This window comes from Ailuropoda melanoleuca, chromosome 15, assembly GCF_002007445.2.
Source record: "Ailuropoda melanoleuca isolate Jingjing chromosome 15, ASM200744v2, whole genome shotgun sequence".
In the NCBI taxonomy this organism is placed as follows: domain Eukaryota; kingdom Metazoa; phylum Chordata; class Mammalia; order Carnivora; family Ursidae; genus Ailuropoda; species Ailuropoda melanoleuca.
The window spans coordinates 39,692,306-39,716,384 of record NC_048232.1 but is presented as its reverse complement, the minus strand read 5'-3'; the positions used below and the strand labels follow the sequence as shown (position 1 = coordinate 39,716,384).

General features: G+C 38.1%; 1 protein-coding gene across 5 annotated transcripts in view; it reads right to left on the bottom strand.

The window, feature by feature from the left end:
- SRGAP1 (SLIT-ROBO Rho GTPase activating protein 1) overlaps window positions 1–24,079 on the bottom strand; it is a 275,112-nt gene that overhangs the window by 116,592 nt on the left and 134,441 nt on the right. For all 5 annotated transcript variants that reach the window (XR_004621057.1, XR_004621058.1, XR_004621059.1 and 2 more), the window contains exon 4: window positions 2,664–2,726. Coding sequence is in view for 2 of the 5 variants with exons in the window: in XM_034644551.1 (XP_034500442.1) it covers window positions 2,664–2,726 (63 nt within the window). In the remaining 3 variants the exon portion in view is untranslated. The remainder of the gene's footprint in view (window positions 1–2,663; window positions 2,727–24,079) is intronic.

The window sequence follows — 24,079 nt, the reverse complement described above, 5'->3', positions numbered from 1 at the left end:
GCTGCTGCTGCTTGCCACTAAAGTTGACTGTAATTTAAAATAAAGCATTCCAGCTCCGCTGTTATAAGGAAGTTGATGTACTTTTCAAAATGTTTTTGACTCCCAAGGAGTACCAAGGGATAAAAAAAAAGGGGGGGAGAGGAGTGAATATTTGTCTGGAAAGGCAATTAAATAGCATCCTCACTTGCTTAAGGCTACATATTTTGTACCTGTTGCTTCAGCAATCATTATCACATCATCAGTTGTACAAACGTTTATGCATGACGTGGCTCAGATGGTCATTTGTGCATGACCAGTCAGTGGTTGCACAAGGAACCTCAACCACGTTCCCCCAACTCCTGGTCCCCTGTTCAAATACTCCTCATCTCTTCTTTTCGAATATAAGCTGAATATGCATAATGAATAGATTTCACTTCAACAAGACAGAATTTGCGTATCTGAATTTAAAGTGCAAGACAGACCAAACATCATCTTTTATAGTAAACAGTGTGTGTGTGTGTGTGTAATACGAAAGTCTTTCCCAAAGGAACATGACCTCTGACCTTGGATAAGCGTGCTGTCTGGTTAAGATCATTTTTTTAAAAAATGTAGCTCCACACCCAGTGTGGAGTCGAATGTGGGACTTGAACTCACAACCCCGAGATCAAGATGTGGGCCGATATCAAGAGTAAGATACTCAACTGACTGAGCCACCTAGGCGCCCCAAGATATATTTTTTTCCCAAGAGTTTAAAGTGATCTACAGACTACCTAATTAGAACCTCATTGCTCATCTCCACTATCCCTTAGTTTCTGAACTGATTCTGAGAGGTTCAATGACTCTGACAGGGTCATTCAAACTCCAGCGGCTTTTTCTAGAATCTGGCTCTTTTAGGCTTTCAGACTGATTAAAAAAAATGAGAGTTCTGAGGTGTCAGCTTACTTGCTTCATCTACATAGAGTCTGATAAATGTCTAAGTCTATTTGATAGGCTGAATCTAGGAAAAATTTCACTATGCACATCCCTCTTTAAGATAAAATTTTCACAACATTTTACTGGTTTCCTCATATTCAACAATCAAGTGTACTTTGCTATTGTTGCTTTGACCAGTACTACTAGCGTCAGACCGTAATCAACATGCTCTTGTCTATGATGTCACGACAATCAGCAGATCTATTTTGTAAAGTACTAGAGATTGATTTATATTTCTAGGCAAAACAATGTCCAAACAAAGGGATCCACAAGGAAAATGCCACAAAGCTCTCATCTTAGAACAGCTCAGTGGAAGATGATATAGAATTTCTTCTTTGGATGTCTCAGAGGCATGATGTTCACTTAACTTTTAAATTCTAAATTTAGAAATTGTTGCCAACTTAGGGTATCAGAAATTAACAAATCACACAAAAAACATGAGCTAATAACTGGGCTTTATCATCAAAAACCCAATTTCATTAGCGGGGTGCTTGGGAGGCAGTTGGTTAAGCAACTGATGCCTGGTTTTGGCTCAGGTCATGATCTCAGGGTTGTGAGACTGAGCCCCATGTAGGGCTCTGCACTCAGTGTGGAGTTTGCTTAAGACTTTCTCCCACTCCCTCTGCCTCTCCCACCACTTACATGCATTGTCTCTCTCTAAAATAAAAAAAAAATAAAATAAAATAAACAAATCTATCACACATGTACAAAAAAAATGGAAAGTGAATTTTAAAGAATATCATTCATTTTATAAATAAAAAGCTTAAAACTGCGGTGTCTTTTAATTAGCAAGTATCAATGGAGCATCAAAAACAATTTACAAAATTGCATTTTACACACATGGCTTTTTATGAACAAATGGGATTTGTAAATCAAGAAACATATGTAAATAATGTTTCAGGTTTAATATGCCTATAAATAAGAATTCAAATAATCTTGTACAATAAAAATGCAAATATCTATAGCTATAACAAATTAATATTACTCATTTCTCATTATGTTATTCTCTCTTATAAAATAAAAACTCATCAAATTCTTCCAGAAGGAATTTGTGTTTAATAATATGATCATTAAATGTAAAAAAATCTGCAGGGACATATGACTAATTCCAACTCGCAACCTCACTGTTTTTTTTTTTTTTTAATAAAATAGCTTTAAATTATTTAATTTCTTATGATTATATGCAGTAACCTGAATAAAATTTAAATTCAAAAAAGCAGATTATTGCCAAGGAGAAAAATATATACCTCCCCAAAAGTAATTTTAATATATTAGGTCATTAACCATACAATTTAACTGAAATGGGGAAAAAATTAATTAAAGTAACAGAATAAAGCAACTCTAAATTGCTCAAATCCTGGAATGGCTAATTTAAGAATGGTAACAATTTAAGACAAAATACTCTGGAATTAAATATATGTACAGATCACCTATAATCCAACCAGTTAAAAACATGTCTTACTGGGACACTTATACTCTAGTTCCTTAAAAGTATGCTAACTGCATAAACATATTTACTGGATTAGTCTCCCCAAATTGAGAAGGCATGGCAAAATGTAGTAGTGTGCATCTATGCACTTGGTTCCACATTTCAACCAGAGAAGCATCCATCAATACCCTAGCTTAGAATAAATTCTAACAAGAGCAGTGTTTCTGCAAACCAAAATTCTAAACCAAAGATTCTTGGAAAAGAAGAAAGATTATGTGCTTACCGTATAGAGTTCATTAAGAACCTTCATCAAATCCTCATGAAGTTGGAATGCAATCTCTTTGCTCTATAATTAAGAAGAAATTAAGAATATTTAAAAATGTAATAGAAACTTGTTTCTCAATTATTTGTATCTTAAAAAGTCCAGTGACTGAAAATAGAAGAATGTATATAATACAATGGAAGGCCAGCATATCCCTGATATCATAAACATCTTTGACCAAACTGGCCTCTTTCTTTTTAAACCTTTTTTTTTTTTTTTTTAAATAAGTAAGCTCTATGCACAACATGGGGCTTGAACTCAGGACCCTGAGATCAAGGGTCACATGCTCTACTGACTGAGCCAGTGAGCACCCCCCCCCCGCCATCTTTCTTTTTAATTACAGTATAGTTGACACACAATGGTACATTAATTTCAAGTATACAACATAGCGATTCAACATCTCTATATGTTATGTTATGCTAACCACAAGTACAGCTACCATCTCTCACCACACGATGCTGTTACAATACCATTGACTCTATTCCCTATGCTGTAACTTTCATCTCCATAACTTATTCATTTTATAACCGGAAGCCTGTATCTCCCACTCCCTTTCACCCATTTTGCCCATCCCCATCCCCCCCCATATGGCAACCACCAGTTTGTTCTTTGTATTTACGGGTCTGTTTCTGCTTTCAGTTTGTTTGTTTTGCTTTTTAGATTCCAGATGCAAATGAAATCATACAGTATTTATCTTTCTTTGTCTGACTTATTTCACTTAGCATAATACTCTCTTGGTCCATTCATGTTGTCAAAAATAGCAAGATTTGATTCTTTTTTATGGGTAATATTCTACTATACACCCCCCCCATCTTTATCCATTCATCTATTAATGGACACCTGGGTTGCTTCCCTATCTTGGCTATTGTAGATAATGCTACAATAAACACAGGGGTGCATATGTCTTTTTGAATGAATGTTTTCATTTCTTTGGTTAAATAACCTCTAGTGGAATTACTGGATCATACGATAATTGTATTTTTAATTTTTTAAAAAGATTTTAAGTAATCTCTACATCCCATGTTGGCTTGAACTCATGACCCCGAGATGAAGAGTCACATGCTCCACCAACTAAGCCAGTCAGGTGTGCCTCTATTTTTAATATTTTGATTTCCGCAGTGGCTGCACCAATTAACATTTCCAGCAACAGTGCACGAGGGTCCTCCTTCCTCCATTTCCTTGCCAACAGTTCTTATTTCTTATCTTTTTGATTCTAGCTAAATGGCCCTTTCTAGATACTAGATGTGTGAGCCAATTGTCACCAGAGGCTGGATAAAGGCAAATTAAATAGAGTCTGAATGGCTCTCCCACCATCCGAATCAGACTTTATCAAGAAGAAAGAAAAAATAAGTCTTCAGAACAGAAGTTTACTTAGTTGCATTATTCATTGAAGAATTAGAAATAGGGGCACCTGGGTGGCTCAGTTGGTTGAGTGTCTGACCCTTGACTTCAGCTCAGGTCTTGATCTCAGGGTCATGAGTTCAAGCCCCACACTGAACCCCAGTGGAGCCTACTTAAAAAAAAAAAAAAAAAAAGTTTGAATTCCAGCATCCCATCTTAGTATTGTCACAAAGAAATTCTGTGATTCCTAAAAAGCTAAGTTAGAAACCAAAACAGAAATTAACACTCCCTTTCCAAAATATCTATTTGACTGACTATAATTTTAAGAAAATAAACACTTTCAAAGCAGTGACATGGTGAGGCCACTTATTGTCCATATACTTTTGCTTATGTATTATCTTTTTTTCCCCAAGTTTTTATTTGAATTCCAGTCAGTTAACACAGAGTGTAACAGTTTCAGGTGTACAATCTAGTGACTCATCACTTCCATACAACACCTGGTGCTCGTCTGCAGTCATTATTTTCATTAAGATGAAAAAGGGTTCTATGCTTCTGCTCAGTTGGTAAACAACCAGCATTCAAAACAGTCTTCCCTAGGCTAATTCTGTGAGTGATATATGAGTATTTGGATATTTTTTTCAGCAAAATCTATAAGCTATTTCAAAGGAAATAATATATCCAAATTAATTTTTATTTTCTTCCTGTTTTGAGTTCATTATGTAGATAGCTACAGAGAATGGAAAAAATGTAGTGTGGCTTCATCTACAGTTTGAATCAGGGACAACATCCACTGGATCATTTATGTGTCTCCCACTGGACTGTCCGCATCGGGGGAAGGGCCATATCTTTGCCAGCTCTGTGACTCTGGTATCCTGCACAGTGCTTGGGAACCAGGTCAGGACTAGGGGAAGGCAGGTGAGGCATGAATGGTATGGTATTTAAGGCGGCATTCTTTTCCTGGCTAGACCAGGTCCTGCTGGCACACATGGGAAGCTTCCAATAAACACTTGCTAAATAAATCCACAAACAAGCTGAAACACTGTGTCTGTGTAATAGCTGAAGTAGTTACTGCATCTGCTGAAGGCTGGCCACTGGTGAGAGAGGAGAAAGGAAAGTCCCACAGGCCACTCTTAAGAAAATATAAGCCGGGGGGGCAGTTGCCTGGGTGGCACAGAAAGTCGGGAGTCTGACTCTTGCTTTTGGCTCAGGTCATGGTCTCAGCATCGGTCTCTGTGCTTGGTGTGGAGTCGGCTTGCGATTCTCTCTCCCTCAGCCCCTTCCACTCGTCTTCTCTCTCTCAAATTAATAAATATTAAAAGAAAAAATGAAAATATTAGGACCTAGATGAAACACAGTCCATTTGAAAACCCACGACAGTCACTGGGTCAGGCCTCCCTCAAAAAAAGGCCAAATGTGATGAAGCAAAAACTCCTGGAAGATAAAACAGTGTGGGAAGATGACGTCAGAGCAGTACCCAAACTTTGAGGAATCCAAATTCATTAGCAGCACTTGTCCCTGGGTTTTCTTGACGTGATAAAGAGTACTGTGGTTTATCAAGCTTTGCTAGCTTCTAAAATCCTTAAATTGGAGTTAGAGGCTTTATGTTTTGATGCGTCCCTGATACGTGAAAAGGTGGTTTAAGAATCACTCAAGAATGAAAGGAAAGTCACAAGTGAGCAAATGAAGCCAACTGAAACTCATTTTATTTTCCTCAAGACTTGGTTATTCTGACCATATACATTACACTGCAATCTCCTATGTCTTCAGTTTGGTGTTTTTTTAATATCAAATTTCATCCAGGGATCTGGGTCACCAATTCAGAACTCTCTAATGGGATCAAAGGCCACTAAGTTACTCTGCTCAGCTGTCCACATTTCAGGTAGAAAGTCCAAAAGTAAAGTATTTCTTGGCAACGACTTAGGACAATAATAATGACAAAAAATCCCTTAGGTCAGATTAGCCCTGAACAAGAATATTAAAAATCAGACTGAAGACTTAGGTTTGGGGTGATAAGAGTACTGCCAAGCTACCCCAGGTCAAATATCTTAGAATAAGCAAGAAGATTCTTTGTATATTTCACATTTTATAAGATTTCAGGTAATTGGGTAGAAGAAATCTGGCATCACAAACTACGCTCTATACCAAGCATACGCTTACATTTTTCTTTCACCTTTTCCCAGAGGCTCTCAAATATAAAAAAATTTGTCTGAGAGGCCATATTACATAACACTTAAAAGCAAGGACTCTGGAATTAGAATGCCTGCATCTTAAGTTTCAAAGACTGGATTCCCGTAGGCCTCAGTTTCCAGATTTGTAAACTTAATATAGTCATTGTACCTATCTTGTAGGGTTGATGAGAACATTATTCAGATGACACATACATAGCATTTAGATTAATACCAAACACACAGTAAACATCCCATAAATATTATAATTATTTCTTTCCCAGACACTATTTGTAACGGCAACTTCCTTGAGCCAAAAGGCCACATCATATTTTTCTTTCTCTTGGTCTGTAAGGACACTTGCTGCACTGACTTTCACGTAGAAAGTGCTTGGCAGATACTGGTTGATTTGATTTTGCTGTCCCTCCCCACTGCCCAGGCCATTAGATCCCTCCAGGTGATGCCTGATTTGGAAGGGCCCCAAGTATCGTGTTCTAGCCCTCGGGCTTTACTTCCATCCGTGGTCCCTTGCCACATATGTACACTAAACTTACCTTTCTTCATTCCATTTTCATGGGGGTCCTACCACTAGTGGTACTCAATGAACTAGCTGAACATCCAATAGGAAACGGAAATTTCCTCAAGCCAATGTGAAAAGATATATACAAATCATGAAAGAGGACTTAAGGATCCTGGTTCCCTTGGGAATTTTAGATTTTCTGAAAAGTTGGTGGGGAGTTCCTTTCAGGTTGGTAACCCCCGCCTAGCCTCATGACACTCACTAAAGTTGCTGCTTGTTTGCTTTAATTCACAGTCCAAATCCTCCAGGGTCTAAGAAATAACCTCAAAATTAACTCCTGTCTTCCCACCACAACTTCTTTAGCCTGCGAAGGTTGTTACAGAACTGGACCGCGCTCCGAAGCACTAGTTTATGTGACTAATGCCTGAAACGTGAATTCACAGCACATCTTCACAAATACACGGGCTGGATACAACATCACGTCCTTGTCGGAGCGCTGGGGCACGGTGCCTGTGCTGAGAGCATGGCAACAGTGAAAGGATCGCCTCATGTTAGCCCCACCCTGACTTTAAACATGTCTCCAAATTACTAGACTAACAGGAAAAACAATCCTTTCTTCGAAATGCTACCCTGGACCCCAAAAGAAATGATCTTAAAGCAAAACACGCCTGCTGTGTCACACACTTCAGTATGATGGCAATATTGACTAACGAACGGAAACCCTCCAATTAGAAAGTATCTGGATTATCAAAACCCATCAAAATTCAATAGGTGAAATATGCCTCTGAATTCTGTTTCATTAAACATTTGAAAACAGTGCTGCAGACCCTTGATCCTTGAACAAGAACTGCTAAGTAAGAAAAATCATACCTTGGTATTAAGAAAAGCAATCAATGTCTCCATACAAGAGAAAAGAATAACTATGAAATGATATATGTTTGAAATAAGGTATTTTCTATGTTATTTGAGATTGGTAGATTAAAACTATTTTTGCAAAGGGCAGGAGAGTGCCCTCAACTGCTTTGTGTATGGAGTGGGAAACGGGAAGAATTAGGTTTCTGCCCCCATTAATATGAGCCTATATAAGTTCCAGTGATGGTAAAACTTCTAATATATTATAATAAAACTCTGAGATTCTGACCCAAGGGGAAGGAAATGGCTAGAGCTTCAATTCAGTTGTCGTTTACTGTCTCCAATATGTAAACTGAGACTTGAATACCAAGCTTATTTCTAATTGCTTGTTATTTACTGTCACTTTGATGTTTCAGACATCTCAGATGTAAGTTTAAAATTAACAGTCTCAAAGTCGAGACTGTTGCATTATAAAACATGAATTATAAAAATGCATTTTTTGCATTATAAAAATGAATTAAGTACACGGAAGAACACTGGAAAAATAGAGAACAGAGGGTCACACCCACTACCATTACAGTTTGACGTATTTTCTTCAAGTTTTTCATCTAAACATAGGTCTGCATTGTAATCGTTCTAGAATAATGGAATATCTTTTTCTACTCTCCCTTTTTTCCCCAGTTATAATACATTTCCCCATGTACTTACATAATTTTCAGAACCTTCGTTATTGGATTCATGTTAACTACCCAGTTACGAATGTACATTAACCATTCTTCTATTATGGTTACCGATATTTCCATTACTATTTTCCATTAATCACTCAATCACTTATTTACTTATTCATTCAGTTTTACCAATCTGCTTTAAACACTCTGAACTATTATCATAAATGCTGGTCTAAGGGTATATCTTGCATCTTATGTTGTATCCTTAAGCTCAATTCCCAGGCATGAGATCAGTAGGATGGAAGTATTGACATTTCGAAGACCCTTGATACATATCAGAAGATTATTTTCTAAAAGGGTTCTAATGAATTTGTATTGCTTCCAGGACAACAGTGTCACTCAAGTCAGAATCTGGGGTTCATCCAAGGTTCACTTCTCCCTAAAGGAGTCACCAATCCTATCTATTTTGGCTGACCCATTCTTCCGCATGCCATTAGAATTTAAAAAAATTAATAATAAAGACCTGATTATGTCCTTTCTCTGATTAAAGCCCTCCAAAGGCTTGCTCCATTTTCTCAGGATAGAGTTCAAAATTCTTAAATCACCCATAACCTCCCCTGCCTACCTTGTCTACCTCACCTTCCACAAATCTCAAATGATATCCTTCAACCTGGTCATATAATGCCACCTCCCCTGTCCTGCTTTCACATCTCTGTATGTTCCCCAGGCTGGCCCCCTCTGCCGGGACTCTCCTTCCTTTTCTTACCTGCTACACTCCTATCTGCTACTCTGAAAACTTTCTCGTAACTTCACCTTGTCTCCCAAAGAAAGAAATGAGATCTTCCCTTCTCTGTGATACTTTTTTAAAGATTTTATTTATTTATTTCAGAGACAGAGCGAGAGAGAGAGAGAGAGAGAGAGAGAGAGAGAGAGCAAGCATGAGCAGGGGTGGGAGGGTGGGGAAGGAAGAAGCAGGGAGCCCAATGCAGGACTTGACCCCAGGACCTGAGATCATGACCTGAGCCGAAGGCAGACGCTTCACTGACTGAGCCACCCAGGTGCCCCCTTCTCTGTGATTTTATAATATATTCATTTTTCACTATTCCTAGGCTGTATAATTTAGTGGTTAAGAGTTCTTGCTCTACAACTGAACTGCTTATTTTCAAACCTGTTATAGTCTCTGCCTAAGTTAAATAATTTTGTGAGACCTCAGTTTTTTCAATGGCCAAATGGAGACATCAGTGGTTTCTACATCAGAGTTTTATTAGGATGGTCCTTATCGATACTTAACAGAAAACGTGGCATACAGTGAGTGTTAAGCTGATGCTACCCACTGATATTACACTTACATTTCTTTCTCTCCTCATAAACAGAGAGTTTCTTTGAGAGCAGACACTATGTCCCAGGGCCTGCTTGGGCAGCTAGCATACTACAGATTCTAGATACACATTTGTTGAATGAATGGACCCAGACCTGAGTGAAAAAAGCATGGCTTCTGCCCTCCACAGTTTAAAATCTCATGGAAGAGCCAGACATGCCCAAACAGCTTTCCATACAGAGCACTGTAATAAGCACTACATTGTGTGGGCCCTGGCCAGGATCTCTAATCCTGGAGGCCTGCAGGCTTGCTCCCGGGAAACTCCCAGAAATGAGAGAGAAAGGCATAAGAAAGAGCGTAATTAATATAACCACATGTGAGTACACCGAGCAATCAATCAAGTGATCTATGTGGTTGGATTAAATGACCAATTCAGAGGGCTTCTGGCTTCTCACAGAGGTATTTTTAAAGTAAATCCATTGTGATGGCCAGAATCCTGACCTTATGATGAGTCAGAGTGAGAATAAGAGAGAAAGAGGAAAACCAGATTCGATATTTAATGAGAAGATTTTAAATGACTTTAGTGTCTCACGGTCAGGGAGTTTGGATATAAATTTGGATTAAAAGGGTCCGTCCATCCTTCCACAGTGTGTACACTTTTAAGTTTCCAAGGCTCCTGTTCATGTGTCTTTATAATAACAGATTCTTTTAAATCACGTAAACTCAGAAGACAGAAGCAACAGCATCCTCCAAAATGCCTAATGGAGAAAGTTGGAATAGTCTTAATGGCCTGAACCAAACTTCTGGATAACATTTAATAGTGTTTCTGTACAATTCCTTCCATCTGTTCAAGGGACATGGTTTTGTGTTTATTACAACACACAACTGAGTATCAGTGCATGGAATTAGCCTCACAATCTACTTCATTCCTGAGGAGAAAACCAATCAATATTCTCTTAGACAAAACTCCGTGCCATTAGAAAATGTGGGAAAATCAGAATCGTAGATGCATGGGAAACAAAACTTCATTTTGAAACAAGACAAAACTTAATCTTCAAGGATGTATCTGGAACATCTCCTAGAATATTTACTAACAAATTGCTAGGCAGTTTGGCATTTGGCATCCCGGTGAGAAAGGTCTGCTGTTGCTTGTGTTTACCCTGAAAGCCAACAATCAGACAGGTGCAAGATCATGTATACCGCCACTCATAACCTCCCAGGTATAAACAGCACCAGAACAGACCGATTAAGTAACTCAAGATTCACATTTAAAATCCCACAGGGAATAAAGGAGATGAGACAACTATTGTCATCTTCAGCTTGCATTTCCTCAGCTCTCCAAGAAACACAATTTTTCATGCTAGGGTTATTTCTCTACTCAAAATGGTGATAAATTAGAAGTATCTTTTCAGTGTCACTAAATGAATAAGATTGCTTAGGCATAAATTCTCAGTAGCGGATATAAACAAACCCACCCAATTAAAATGAGAATGTGTGATGAAATTCTGCTTCAGACTGTAATACAATTAACTAAAAATATAAGAAATGTGTATTTCCAGAGCATTTTTCAATATGCTGAACTTCACAAAAATTTATCAACTCAAACTTTATTATCATTTCTTTGTATTAGCATAATGAGAATATATTTATTAGCACGGAAAGGCTATAATAATATATTTTCTATAGTACATGAACCTGAGTCTACAAATTTGTCACCGAAGCCAACTGTCTTTCTCTCCTGTGGCAGGCGTCACGTGCCGGGATCCCAAGCTCAAAGCTTCTATCGATGGCACAGCTGGCTGTGGTTATGAGCACAGTCTGTGGTGAAGCAAACTAGACCACACTGTGTAGGGAACCTCGTTGTGTAAGATCTCAGCCTTAATAGCACTGCGGTAAGAAAAATCCAGGGACTATTTACAGAAATACATCAGTTAAGTAGATTTGCTCATTTATAAGTCATCCATTGAGTTAGTAAGCAAAAGGCAGACATTCTTTAAGATACTAATAAAAGTTCATTCATTCATTTACTCACTCATGCATTCACTCTTCATTCTACCCGTTTTTATGAGTATCTTCTATGTGTCAATGTTAGAAAAGTAGCCTTACAGTCTAGTGAGTGAGAAACGCACAACCATTTCAATCTAGTCTGATATACGCTTATTCAAACAATCTAAACCAAGCAAAATCTCTACATATAAATCTTGAACCAAACTCAAAATTTAATAAACTAATCAATCTTCAAGAATTTAACCTAGGGGCACCTGAGTGGCTCGGCTGGTTAGGTGTCTGCCTTTCAGCTCGTCGTCTTAGGGTCCTGGGATTGCGCCCTGTGTTGGGCTCCCTGCTCAGCAGGGAGTCTGCTTCTCCCTCTCTCTCTGTCCCTCCCCCTCCCTGCTCATTCTCTCTCTCGAATAAAATAAAATCTTAAAAAAAAGAATTTAACCTAAGTCAGAACCTTCCTTTACAAATATGTATTCAGCCTAATACTAATAGTACCATCTCAGAATTACAAGTGGTTAGTTGGTCCATAGGATTAACCAGGTATTTAAGTTAAGGATGGAAAAAGAAACAAATTCCCATGGGTAAGTGTCCTTTCTTCAAGGACTTGGCTCCTTGAATACAGCCAGAGAAATTCAGAAAACATTTGTGGCTAGTGGGCAAATGTACATGGGATGACAGCCTACTTGAAGGGGGGGAAAAAAACCCTAACACCTTCAATATGGTCTAGGGCCAGACTATTTAAATATTTTTTATTTCTCTGAGCTGTTCCCTCATCTGTAAAATAGAGAATGTTACAATATTCAGCTGACCCTTGAATAATATAGGTTTGAACTACACGGGTCCACTTACACGTGGGTTTTTTTCAATAAATACAGTACCATACTATAAGTGTATTTTCTCTCCCTTATGACTTTCTTAATAACATTTTCTTTTCTTGAGCTTCCTTTATTGTAAGAATACAGTAAATCATACATATAACATACAAAATAGGTGTTAATTGGCTGTTTATGTTATTGGCAAGGCTTCCAGTCAACAATAGGTTATTAGTAGTTAAGTTTTAGGAGAGTCAAAAGTTACATGCAGATTTTCAACTGTGCAGGGGGCTAGCACCCCTAACCCTCATGTTGTTCAAGAGTCAACTGCATACTCCCTAGGGTTCTTGCGAGGATTAAATGAGATAACCATTGTTTGTGCCCAACAGAGTATCTGGCACATACGAAGAACTCCATAAATGTAGGTTCTGTCATAATGATGCTACTATCAGCTCAGTGTCATATCCTTGTTTCATCTCACGAAGTCACCCTCCATTTTTCTAAATGCTGATGCAAGCGTATTCATACTGACTTTCAACTCGGTACGTCTCAGATGGTCATTTCAACATAATCCAAGATTTACTTTCTAGAACTACTTAAATTTTGTTTGAGGTACTATAGCAAGGAAGATAAAGTCCATTCCAAAGCTACAACAAAGGAAAACTCCATTGAGCTCCCCCCTGCTGACATCAGACTGCCATAACTGTTAGAATGTCTTCCTTAGGCTAAGGAACTTGTCTCCCTTCATGTTTTATCAATGGGTCTCAACTCATGTAGACTTGCAGAGCTAGTTAATGTAAGCTATCTTCTATATGACAGGTCTTCAAATATGTGAAGACAGCTACTGTGTCCTAACTAAGGCTTAAGTACTTTCTTTGTACTAAACATTCCTAGTGTCTTTATTCCTTCCATGACACAGTTTAAAGAAATCAGAGAGCATTCTCCTGGCCCCCCAGATTATTACTGTCTTGCAGCTAGTGGTATGAAAGACACTTTCTTCATACTTCAAGGGGTGGAGGCTAAAATCTTGAAAGAATTATTAGGAAACAACCCCCACCCCCGCCCGTGACTTGAAGTTATTTGCAATTGCCCTGTTTTGTGGAAGCAGTCTAAATCCATGTCTGCATGGTTACTATAAGCCCAGGAATCTTGGAATCACTGTTAGATTCTTTTTCTTTTCCAACAGGGTAAAGAGCCATCAGATAAAAGAATAGAAGCCTAAGAAAATCTGATTAGGACAGACCATTTATAAAACAACCGCAGCAATAATGAAGCATCCAAATAATTCTCAATCCATACAGATGTACACTTTTTGAAGACAATATCATTACAAGTATGGAACTACTCTCTGGCCATAATTCATGATACTGCAAAAATGACCAGCCAGATTACTAATGCAATAGCTTTCCCCAAGACCAGTTTCTGCCCGGTCCAGTTTACTCTTCGCAAAGCTTTCAACAAACAAAGCTGATTATGTCATATCCCTGCATAAGTCCCTCTTGGCTTCCTTGGTTGCTTAGAGGACAACCTACCAATTCACCAAACTAAGAAAATCCTTGCACTTCCATCCCCTGCACCCCCACCAAATATGCCTTTCTAAATCTCAGCTGTTAACCCACTATGTACGCTTCAGCATCCTATAGTTCCTAACCCCAGCCAGCTGTGTAACTGATGTGAGCTTTAGGTTGAGGAAAAAAGGAGGTGGCCTAATGTATCTTTACAAGTCACTACTGTGACGAGTTAGGTAGATGAGGCCACCAAGAGCCCCACCTACCATCATCTTCCCTTACCACCATTTCCTAGATATAAGCTAGGATTGATCAGAACCCCACAACCTTGTTCTCTGGTGTTCTCTCTGTATAAAAGAATGCACTTGTCTTAATTCCTCTATAAAACCTCGATAAGTTTAAGATGATGATCAAATGCCACTCTCTCTGTGAAATCTTTCTCCATTTTCCTAGGCAGTATGCCTTACAATCCTTTCTGTGCTTTTGTGGTCTTAGGTCCTCTCTCTGTAAGAGCAGTTACTGATTTATAATGTAATTTTTATCTGTATACTTCCTTTCCTTATTAGATTATGAGCGCCTCTGGTGTACTGAGCATTCGTGTCTTACTCACTTTTGTAACCTCAGAACCCACCATTGCGCCTGTCGCACAATGATAATACATGTTTGTTGAATGAATAATAAAACAGAATGTCTATTTTGTTTTGAAAAAGAAAGCTGATTTCAGTAAGGGTTCTGAAAAAACAAAAAGAGAAAGAAAAGTAGAAGTTACAATGGATTTGTCATAACTGTTCAGTAGATTTATAAGACCTTGCCAAATAATAAAATATTATTTTGTAGAACCTTGCCATCTCCATCTTAAGAGCTAAAATTTTTTTTTATTTTTATTTTTTTTTAAAGATTTTATTTATTTATTTGACAGAGATAGAGACAGCCAACGAGAGAGGGAACACAAACAGGGGGAGTGGGAGAGGAAGAAGCAGGCTCATAGCAGAAGAGCCTGATATGGGGCTCGATCCCATAACGCCGGGATCACGCCCTGAGCCGAAGGCAGACGCTTAACCGCTGTGCCACCCAGGCGCCCCTAAAGAGATAAAATTTTTATGGGCATGTTTATTCAAGCCAGTGCACTAAGCCAATTATGATTCCGTGGTCACTTAAAACTATCAAAGTTTGAAAAGTAAAATGGTGCATGTATTTATTAACTATCAATTATTGAACATTACTGGTTCTTCCCAATCTAAATAGTTCACATATTCAGCATCAAAATCTTTTATTTTCATAACTTTCTAGGTTCATCGGACAATGTATTTAGTTGGCAAAATTTCTCCTGTCTCTATTTCATTGCTTCATTGCTATTCATCTAATAATGAGTAATTGTTTTTTCCTTTGAAATCAGTCTGACAGCCATAGTCAGTTCTGTTTGCAAACGCATATTTTTGGGTTGCTATAATTCAAGGTATCACCAGTGTTTCTTAATTCAAATATTTACTCTATGTGCAATATCCCCCAATATGGCATTTCCTACAGCTGCTAGAAATCTTCTAGAATCCTACCATGTGAAATTAAACATAGTCTTCAAATGGTAAGAAGCCTTGGCTAGCGACCAGAATACTGTTTTCAGGTTGCTTTAGACTTTGTTGATCTCAACTGCAGACACCTCGACATATGGTAGGAATGTTCTCTCCTCATCGGTTCTTTACTTAAGGCTGCAATTTCCTTCTGGGATGCGGAGAATGGTAAGGATTCAGAGCCACAGGGCTTTTTGAAAATGGGTTTTATTAAGTGCTGATCTTTTATAAATAACTGAATGGTTTTTCTGAATGCTATTTTTTACCCCTCTTTATGGGAGGTGAGAGGCAGGGTACCTTTTGACCTACTCCATGTTCGTTAATTTAATCTAGAGTTGTAAACCCTATAATTGAAAAATCAAATTGAACATTTTCTTTCTTTTTTTCTTTCTTTCTTTCTTTTCTTTTTTTTCTTTCTTTCTTTCTTTCTTCTTTCTTTCTTTCTTTCTTTCTTTCTTTCTTTCTTTCTTTCTTTCGTTCGTTCTTTCTTTCTTCTTTTTATGTGCTTGGGAGAATGGAGGACTCAGTAAGAATCAACTGTTCTCAACTTGGGCCAACTCCTCCTATCCAGGGACATTTGGTATTATCTGAAAACATTTTTGGTTGTCACAACTGGTAAGGTGCTACTGGCATTTAGTGCGTAGGGAAATCTGGTCATCCAATTCTCATTCCTCCATAAGTAAGGTCTCATTTTTTCTCTGGCTGCTTCCAGTATCTTTTTTCTTTAGTTTTCAGTTTGATTATGATGTATATGGGTATCAACTTTTAAAGCTTCATCCTTATGATGACAAGCTTGGATTTTGCTGAGCTTCTTGAATGTGTAGGTTTACTTGCCATATTTGGAAAGTTTTCTTGCAATTATTTTTTCCAAATATTTTTTCTGCATAAACTCTTTTTTTCCTCTCCTTCAGGGACTCTGCTGTCTGCTGATACAAATGTCAGACTTTTGGTATTGTCCCAAAGGTCCATGAAGCACTGATCATTTTTTTTTTCCAAAAATTTTCCTTGTTCAGATTGGACAACTGTGAATCTGTCTTCAAGATTAACAGAAATTAATCTCACTCTTGCCTCTATTACCTCCATTCTGCTACTTAACCCATTTAATGAGTTTTTAAATTTTGGTTACTTTCTATCTTTCCCTTCACTTCAAGAATGTTTGCCCTTACTTCTTGGAACATTTTTATCATGATTGCTTTAAAAGTCTTTCGTAGATAATTCCAATATTTGCATTAATTCAGATTGTCTATTGATTATTTTTTCCCATGTGAATTGAAGTTTTCCTGGTTCTTTACATGCTGAGTAATTTTGGATTGTATTCTGGATATTCTGAATATTATGTTATAAGATTTGGAGTCTGATTTAAACCATATGGAAAATGTTGATATTTTTGTTTTATCAAGAAATCAACTTGGTTAGATTCAGAATGCAAATCCTGATCAGCCTTCTATAGGCTGTGGTTTCAATGTCAGTTCTGTTTCCAACATCTTTGTAACACATTTGGATCTGTCCTGTACATGTACCAGCCAGTGTTCAGTCTGGAACCCAGGCAGCAGTAGTCTATCCATTAGTTCAGTTCTCAAAATCTTTGGTAGGTATACTGCTTAAAACAGACCCAAGAATATCCAGCTCAGGGGTAAACTGAGGAGTTCATAAAGAACTTTATGGGGGATGCCTGGCTGGCTCAGTTGGTGGACTGTGTGACTCTTGATCTCAGGGTTATGAGTTAAAGCCACACACTGAGTGTAGAGATTGCTAAAAAATAAAATCTTAAAAAAAAAAAAAGAGGACTTCGTGGGATTGTATTTTTAATCTTCACTGTCTCTACAATCTCCCCGGCACTTTTTGGTTCCTTGGGACATCCCATTTGAGTCCTCTGACCAGAAAGCTTGTACTTTAGTTTTTCCACTCTGCCACTAACTTCCCATGTGATTTCTGTCTGATTTCTTGCTCTGGGGAAGTGAATTGCATATAATAGTGTTGCTTAAATCTAGCCATCAATACTGGATTTTGTTGAAATGCCTTGAAATTTCTGTTATGTAGGTGACACTCATCTCTGGTTTCTAATATTAATGTAAATATTCATTATTTATTCATTTAATAAATATCAACTGATCATCTACCTTGTGCTAGTCAGTGTTTCAGTGAATGATACAAGGACACTTCCCTCAGGAACTTACATTTAAACTGGAGGGAAATGAAGTGAATAAATATTAAGTAAATATACGATATGTCAGAAAGAGGTAAGTGCTACAAAAAAAAAAAAATATAGCGAGAGAAGGGAGGTGGGGGTATAGACTCTCCCTCAGAGTAAGGTGGGAGCCAAGAGGTGAGGAAGGAAGTAATGAGATCTGCTTAACGTTAAAAGGATTGCTCCAATTTTTCCTATTGATATATCTGATCAGTCATTTCAAAGATAATTTGGGAGGTAAGATAGCTGGGGGTACATGTGCAACCTGCCATCTTGCTCAGAAGCTCCCTGATACCATGTCTCTTCATTTTAATCATCTGATTCTATATGTTCAAAGCACAGTTTTCAAATGTACCTGGAGAACAGGCCAACTCTTTATTAACAAATAGTGTTTGGAGTAGAATTAGTTATTGTTTATAGTTCCCCAATTTTTTTTTTTTTGGTAACAGCAAACAAGGACTCGTGTACTCTGGGTCAAGTTTTTTTAAGGTTTTAGTTTACAATAACTAACTCTTTTCTTGTGTGTCTTATAAAATATGTTCATGGTACAAAAATCAGAGATCACAGATAAGCAAACAGAAGGAAAAAAGGAAACTCAGAAATATTCACTTAAAATAATTTTGGTCTATCCACTCTCAGTTTTTTTTTTTTTAAACACAAGTTTCAAGGGCTTTTCAACAACTGTTCTCAATGCAATTATGGGCTCAACCACTAACACGAAAGTGTCAGGATCACCATATCATGCTGCATGACAAAATGTCCAAGTTCGCTCACGTCAGGTTTTTAATTCTATCACTTTCTAAGGAGACATACATATATCACCTGTTTAGTGTTCTCTTTAAAAATCTTTAATAAAGCTTCTGAACTCACGGTGAATACTATTTACTAGTAACTCACCTGCTAAATTTACAGCCAGGTCAATCACACGTGTCCTTTGGTCACTAATAAAGGCAACAATGTCAATGCAAGAACAGTAGCACTGACAACTGCTAATTTTTTAAGCACTCGGTGCTAGCCATACTGATAAGCAACTTATAAATACAAATTAAAAACATTTTCTACAGTATTTCAGAAAATTACATCACTGTAAGACATTAGAGTTTAGTTTTGACTTATTTCCAGAAAAATGAGCTAGCCATAGTCAAGAAAACTCAAGAGAACCAGACAGCAGTATTTGCTTGAACTATTCACACTTATTTATCCAGGTCCCATCAATAATTAAACTGTCCCCTGATGCCACCAGCATACCATTTAATTATTCCGCTACACCGCACTGAAATGCTTTGAAAAAAGTTCCTCTTGTTATATTATTTACTACTAGTGCATCAGCATCCTAAATTACATGTGGTAGCTCTCCGTTAATAAAACAGGAAATTTATTTTTCAGGAAATGGATTACTCACTGGTAAATCACAGCTATGACCATCTTTACTCCAAAAAGGCAACAGATGAAACTTTCACCCAAAGTATGACATTCTAATACCACTCTCTGACCTAATAATTCTACTTCAAGGTCTAGAGCATAAGAAAAAACACCATAGATGTGCGAAAGCCTCAAGTGTCCAACAACAGGAAAAGAACATGGCCATGCAGATAGTGAAACACTATGTAGGCATAAGTATCCTGTTTTCAAAGATTATTTCCAGACATGGGAAATGCTAATGAATTTTACACGAAAAGGGCAAGTTCCCAAGCTATATGCAACGAAATCTCAATTTTGTAAAATACATATATATGTATGTTTATATACTACACAAATATGTTTATACATACAAATACTAAAAAGATACAGCCCAAGATATTAACCGCAGGTAGTGTTAATATGGGGAATTATTTCCATTTTTTAATGTGTTCTAAATTTCTACAATGAATATATATTTTTATATTCAAAAGGAGACTCGTTCATATACAGATTGGTAGTTTTCAGATTTTTTTTTAAGACTTACAGAACTTTTCTTTAAAAAAGGTTAAAGTGTTAGAGATCTGTTGTAGACGGTATCTTTTATTGACTTATATTAAAGTCTCTGTTTGAATGTTTTCAACGGTCTAATTGAAAACACAACATTTTTTCCCTAGGAAATGTTTTTGTTTTCTTCCTTTTCATAGGGGTATTTAAGTAGAATTCAATTGGCCTTGATCAAAACAGAAAATGACTACAAATTTCCCAATTTTACTAGTAATCTCTCTGTCCTTCAGATTGGGCCACGCAATCAACAATATCCAAAGTAGGTTAATTTAATTCCTGTTGAGTCTGAATCTGATAAACCTACAGCATTTATGCCAAAGTGGAGTAATTCTCAGTGGCCTGAGACCAGTCTCTGCTGCTCTGAATCCCTGCCTAAAACTGAATGATCCCTGCGTCACCTTCAACTGTCGTTCTTCAGGATTTTCATAAGAAATGAATAGGGCCAAGACCATAGTGTCCCAATTCTAAGAAGTGTCTGACCTATGCATCGAATAACATCTCCAGTTACTATGGAAAAATACCAACAGAGTCATAGTAACTACGAACTAAGATGTATGGGCAAAGACAAAATACATACCCACTAGCCTGGCTCTAGAATTTATATCTTTGAGTCTTTTATTTCCTCCTCCCTGAAATGTGAATTATAATACCTGCTCATGGGCAGCACACGTGAGCGAATGTGTGAAAAATGCAGAGCACAGGGCTTGGTGCACAGTTAAAATTCAGTAAGTGGTAGTGTACAGATGTCATTATGATTGGTGAAGAAATAAACCTACACTTGTATGCATATTTATGCAAACCAAGGAAGGACAAAGACATGAATACTCTGAAAACAATCCATGGGGAAATGATAGACTTGAAGATAACTTAAAACACACAGAAATAATTTAGCATATTCAACTGCTACCATTTTACTGTGTTCTCTCTAAACTACATACTTCTATTAACATTCTTAAAATTGGGAAATAAGATCATGTGATAAGGTGCTTAAATAAAGTGATTACTGCAAGCCGGCTGTGTCCTTTCCTGCCATTATGACTGCTGACATTAATTACGTTTTTATGTGTAGCATATGATCTGCACATTTGCTGGCTGCAGCACCAAACCAGATGCAGGACACTCTCTTTCAGCATGAGTAATGGAAAGAAGGCAGCAAAATCTCATCACTCTGGGAGGCAGGGCTGGAGAACAGGGCAAGAAACACCTCCCCACCTCCTGTTCTTTGGGAAAGAAGCAAGCGCTGATAATGAAACAAACCCATGTACACGAGGAGGCTCCAATTCCTGACCTTCTCCTAAAAAGGCAAAGCAGAAGTTAAGAGAGTAGAAGCAGAGTCCCACCCTGTCCGTATCAAACAGAGGGTCTGGGATTGAATAACTCTTATTGTTGAATGAATGAAGAAATCAGTGAAGCCTCAAAGTTAAGTCTCCATGTGAGACAGCTCTGGGGGACTTCAGAGGCCCTGGGTTGGGGTGTGGGGGGGTGTTGACCAACACAGGTATTCTTTGGGTTATTCCCTGATTTCCCACTCACTGATGAAATGTGAGAACCAAAATTTTAATTTGTCTACAAGCAAGGACATCGGGAGGACATTTCCCAGAGTGTGCTTTCAATTATGGTTTGGAACTTCCTAATAAGTGATATAATAACAATGTGTAATGATCTGGATGTGTTCATCACAGATGCACCATATATTCTCCTTAGAATGAGGACACATTTAGTATAATGGCTTGAGAAAACATTTAGTATAATGGTACAGAATAAGGGTTTAGAATACAGACAGTAATAATGATAATAACTAAAAATTACCTGGGACTTCTTAAGTCCAGACACTGGGCTAAGTGGGTTTTCATGGATGACTCATGAATCTTCTGTACAATTATCTGAAGTAGGTTACTCTGTCTACTCTATAGACGCAGAAACTAAGGCCTAAAAGGTTTACAAATACTCCCAAGTCCATATAGATACTAATAGTGACAAAGCCAAGATTCATAACCCCAAATATCTGATTTTGGAGCCTAAAAGATGAACCACTATGTTATTCTGACCAACAGGATTCATTTACAGTTCGAAAGGCCCTAAATCTGAAATAATCGATACATGAATAATTGGGTATTGTTGTTTTTTAAAACACTTTTCACCTTTTCTACCTGCTGAAAACTATAACTAGTTGTGATATGATTAAAATTTAAGTTTTAAAGCTGTTCCCTACACCTATGTGTGGAATTAGATATTTTTGTAAGTGTCTTTCTGATTATTATGTCTATTTGGGCACAAAAACATTCCTAGAATTACCTGCTCCAAACTCTTTATTTGACAGAACAGTTTGGGTAAAAGGATTTCTACTGCTGGCTAGACTGAATACAATACAGCTATGTAAGAGGCTGAACCTGTCACGCACCCAGCATCTATCTGGATCTCCATACAGACGTGGGGCTATTTTTAAAAAATGAGGAAGTCTCAAAATCCTCTCCCAAAAAAGACAACCATTGTGCTAAGGACTCCATCATAGTTCTAAAGGTCACTTCAGACTAACTCTGATGGTTTCTTTCCATTCTGACAGAAAATATGCTCTGGAACCATAATAATGGAAGAAGAACTCGACTGAAGAGAAAGGTTTGGTAATCAAAAAAGGGGGGAAAAAAAAGGGCAGAAAACACTAGTCTTGCTTTTTAATCTAAAGGGACCTAAAGTTCTCTGGACTTGATAGGTATGGATTTAGCTTCCTGCTCTTTTAGATGACAAATGTGTCCTAGAGGGTTGATTTGGCTTCTCAATAAGCTCCAATCTCTCCCTTTTGCCCTCTGCCTCTTGTACGTTCTTTTTCCAGCAATAATATACAGAAAAGTGGGGGGTGTAGTGTGCTGGGTTTGTTTGAGAAAGGTAGTATTTGACCCCTGTAATTGTAATGACTGTTAACTCTCCAGCTGGTCGGCAATGGTAGAAGACTATTCACCTCACTAAATACCAAAGCAACCAGGAGTCCCCTACAAACAGCATTCCAAGAATCAGAATTCTTTTGAGTCCCAGGAAATCCAGAAAGAAGAGAGCTTTGAGGCAGCAAACAAGCAGGCATGGTGTGTGTGTGTGTGTGTGTGTCTGTGTGTTTACACACATTTGTGTATTTACTGTGCATTCCCCAGACTCTTTCTTCAAAAGCCAAGAATTTATTCCCCCAACAACTGGGAATATTGGCTGCTGGCTGCTGAAACGCACAGCTGATCCCTCTCTGAGAATTACCCTTGGGAATTACCCTCTACCAAAGGGAGCTGCTTCACCCTAAGATTACTTAGCCCTTCGCCAAGGGTAGCTCAAATCCAATGACTGCAAAACAAAGGCAAGGCCTCCTTGTCTGGATTTGCCACAACTCCAAAGGACCATCCTAGCTCCAGAGCTGCCCAAGGTTCAGCTTCTCGTCCTCTGCCCCATCCTGCCTTATCCATTCCCTTCAAGAGTGGAGAGCACTCTCTGGAATCTCTTGGATCATCTCCCAAGATCACAAAGCAAGTAAGCAGAAGAGCTGGCATTCAAATCCAAATCTCTTTGACTCTCAGCCCCAGGTCTCTATCAACTTTATCAAACCCTGGACTTCAATTTACAAAATACAAATCCTTACATCTTGGCAAGACATAGAAAGCCCCTTTCTATAACAGCCGTCCTTTCTAGCCTCACATCCCATCATTCAACTCCCATGTGACCCTGGCCCAGTGACATCAAACTCTTTCCTAAACATGTTGTATTACTGCTTTCCCTGGAACAGTTGTCTGTGTCTCCTTGATGACCACCTCCTTCTCCTACAGGTCTCACTCCAAGTATTCCCTAACTCCCCAGGAAGGTTAAGATTTTCAGCGCTGAGCTCCCACAGCAGGTTGTGTGTCCCTTTAGCGTGGTAACTGTTAATTACTATAATGAGTTCCATGCAGGCAAGGATGCGTCTTTTAACTCCGCTTCCTCAGGCATTTTAAAGATGTTCTGTTGTATAAATAAAAAATGAATTTGACTGAGGTGCTGGCCCCAGGCGCCCTGGCTGAACGGAGGCCAGCCTTCTGATGACTAGAAGCATCACACAGCGCTATCCAAATTTGGATAGAATGTGACCTTCTTGAGCATAAGGACTGATTTTTCTTCCTCTGTGTAGTCTTTCCAAGACCTAACACCATCTTCTGCTCCTTGAAGATGCTCAAAAGGCCCCAGTGAACTAAACGAGGCTTTGGCTGAAAGGGCCGACATCTGAGAAAATCACTTGCATGGCTTCATAACTATTTTTCAAATTTCTATCTTTTAAGATACACTGGGCATTTCTCTACCTGTTCTCTTCTTAATAGGTTCTTCCAAATTTTTTTAAGTTCCTCCTTCGTTTGAAAAATTTATATTTTTTTCCTATTTCACAGAGCAGAAGAGGACCTGGAGTTGGCTAAATTCCATTTCTGGGTCAGAAATAGAACCTAACGTGGACACATCAAACATAGCT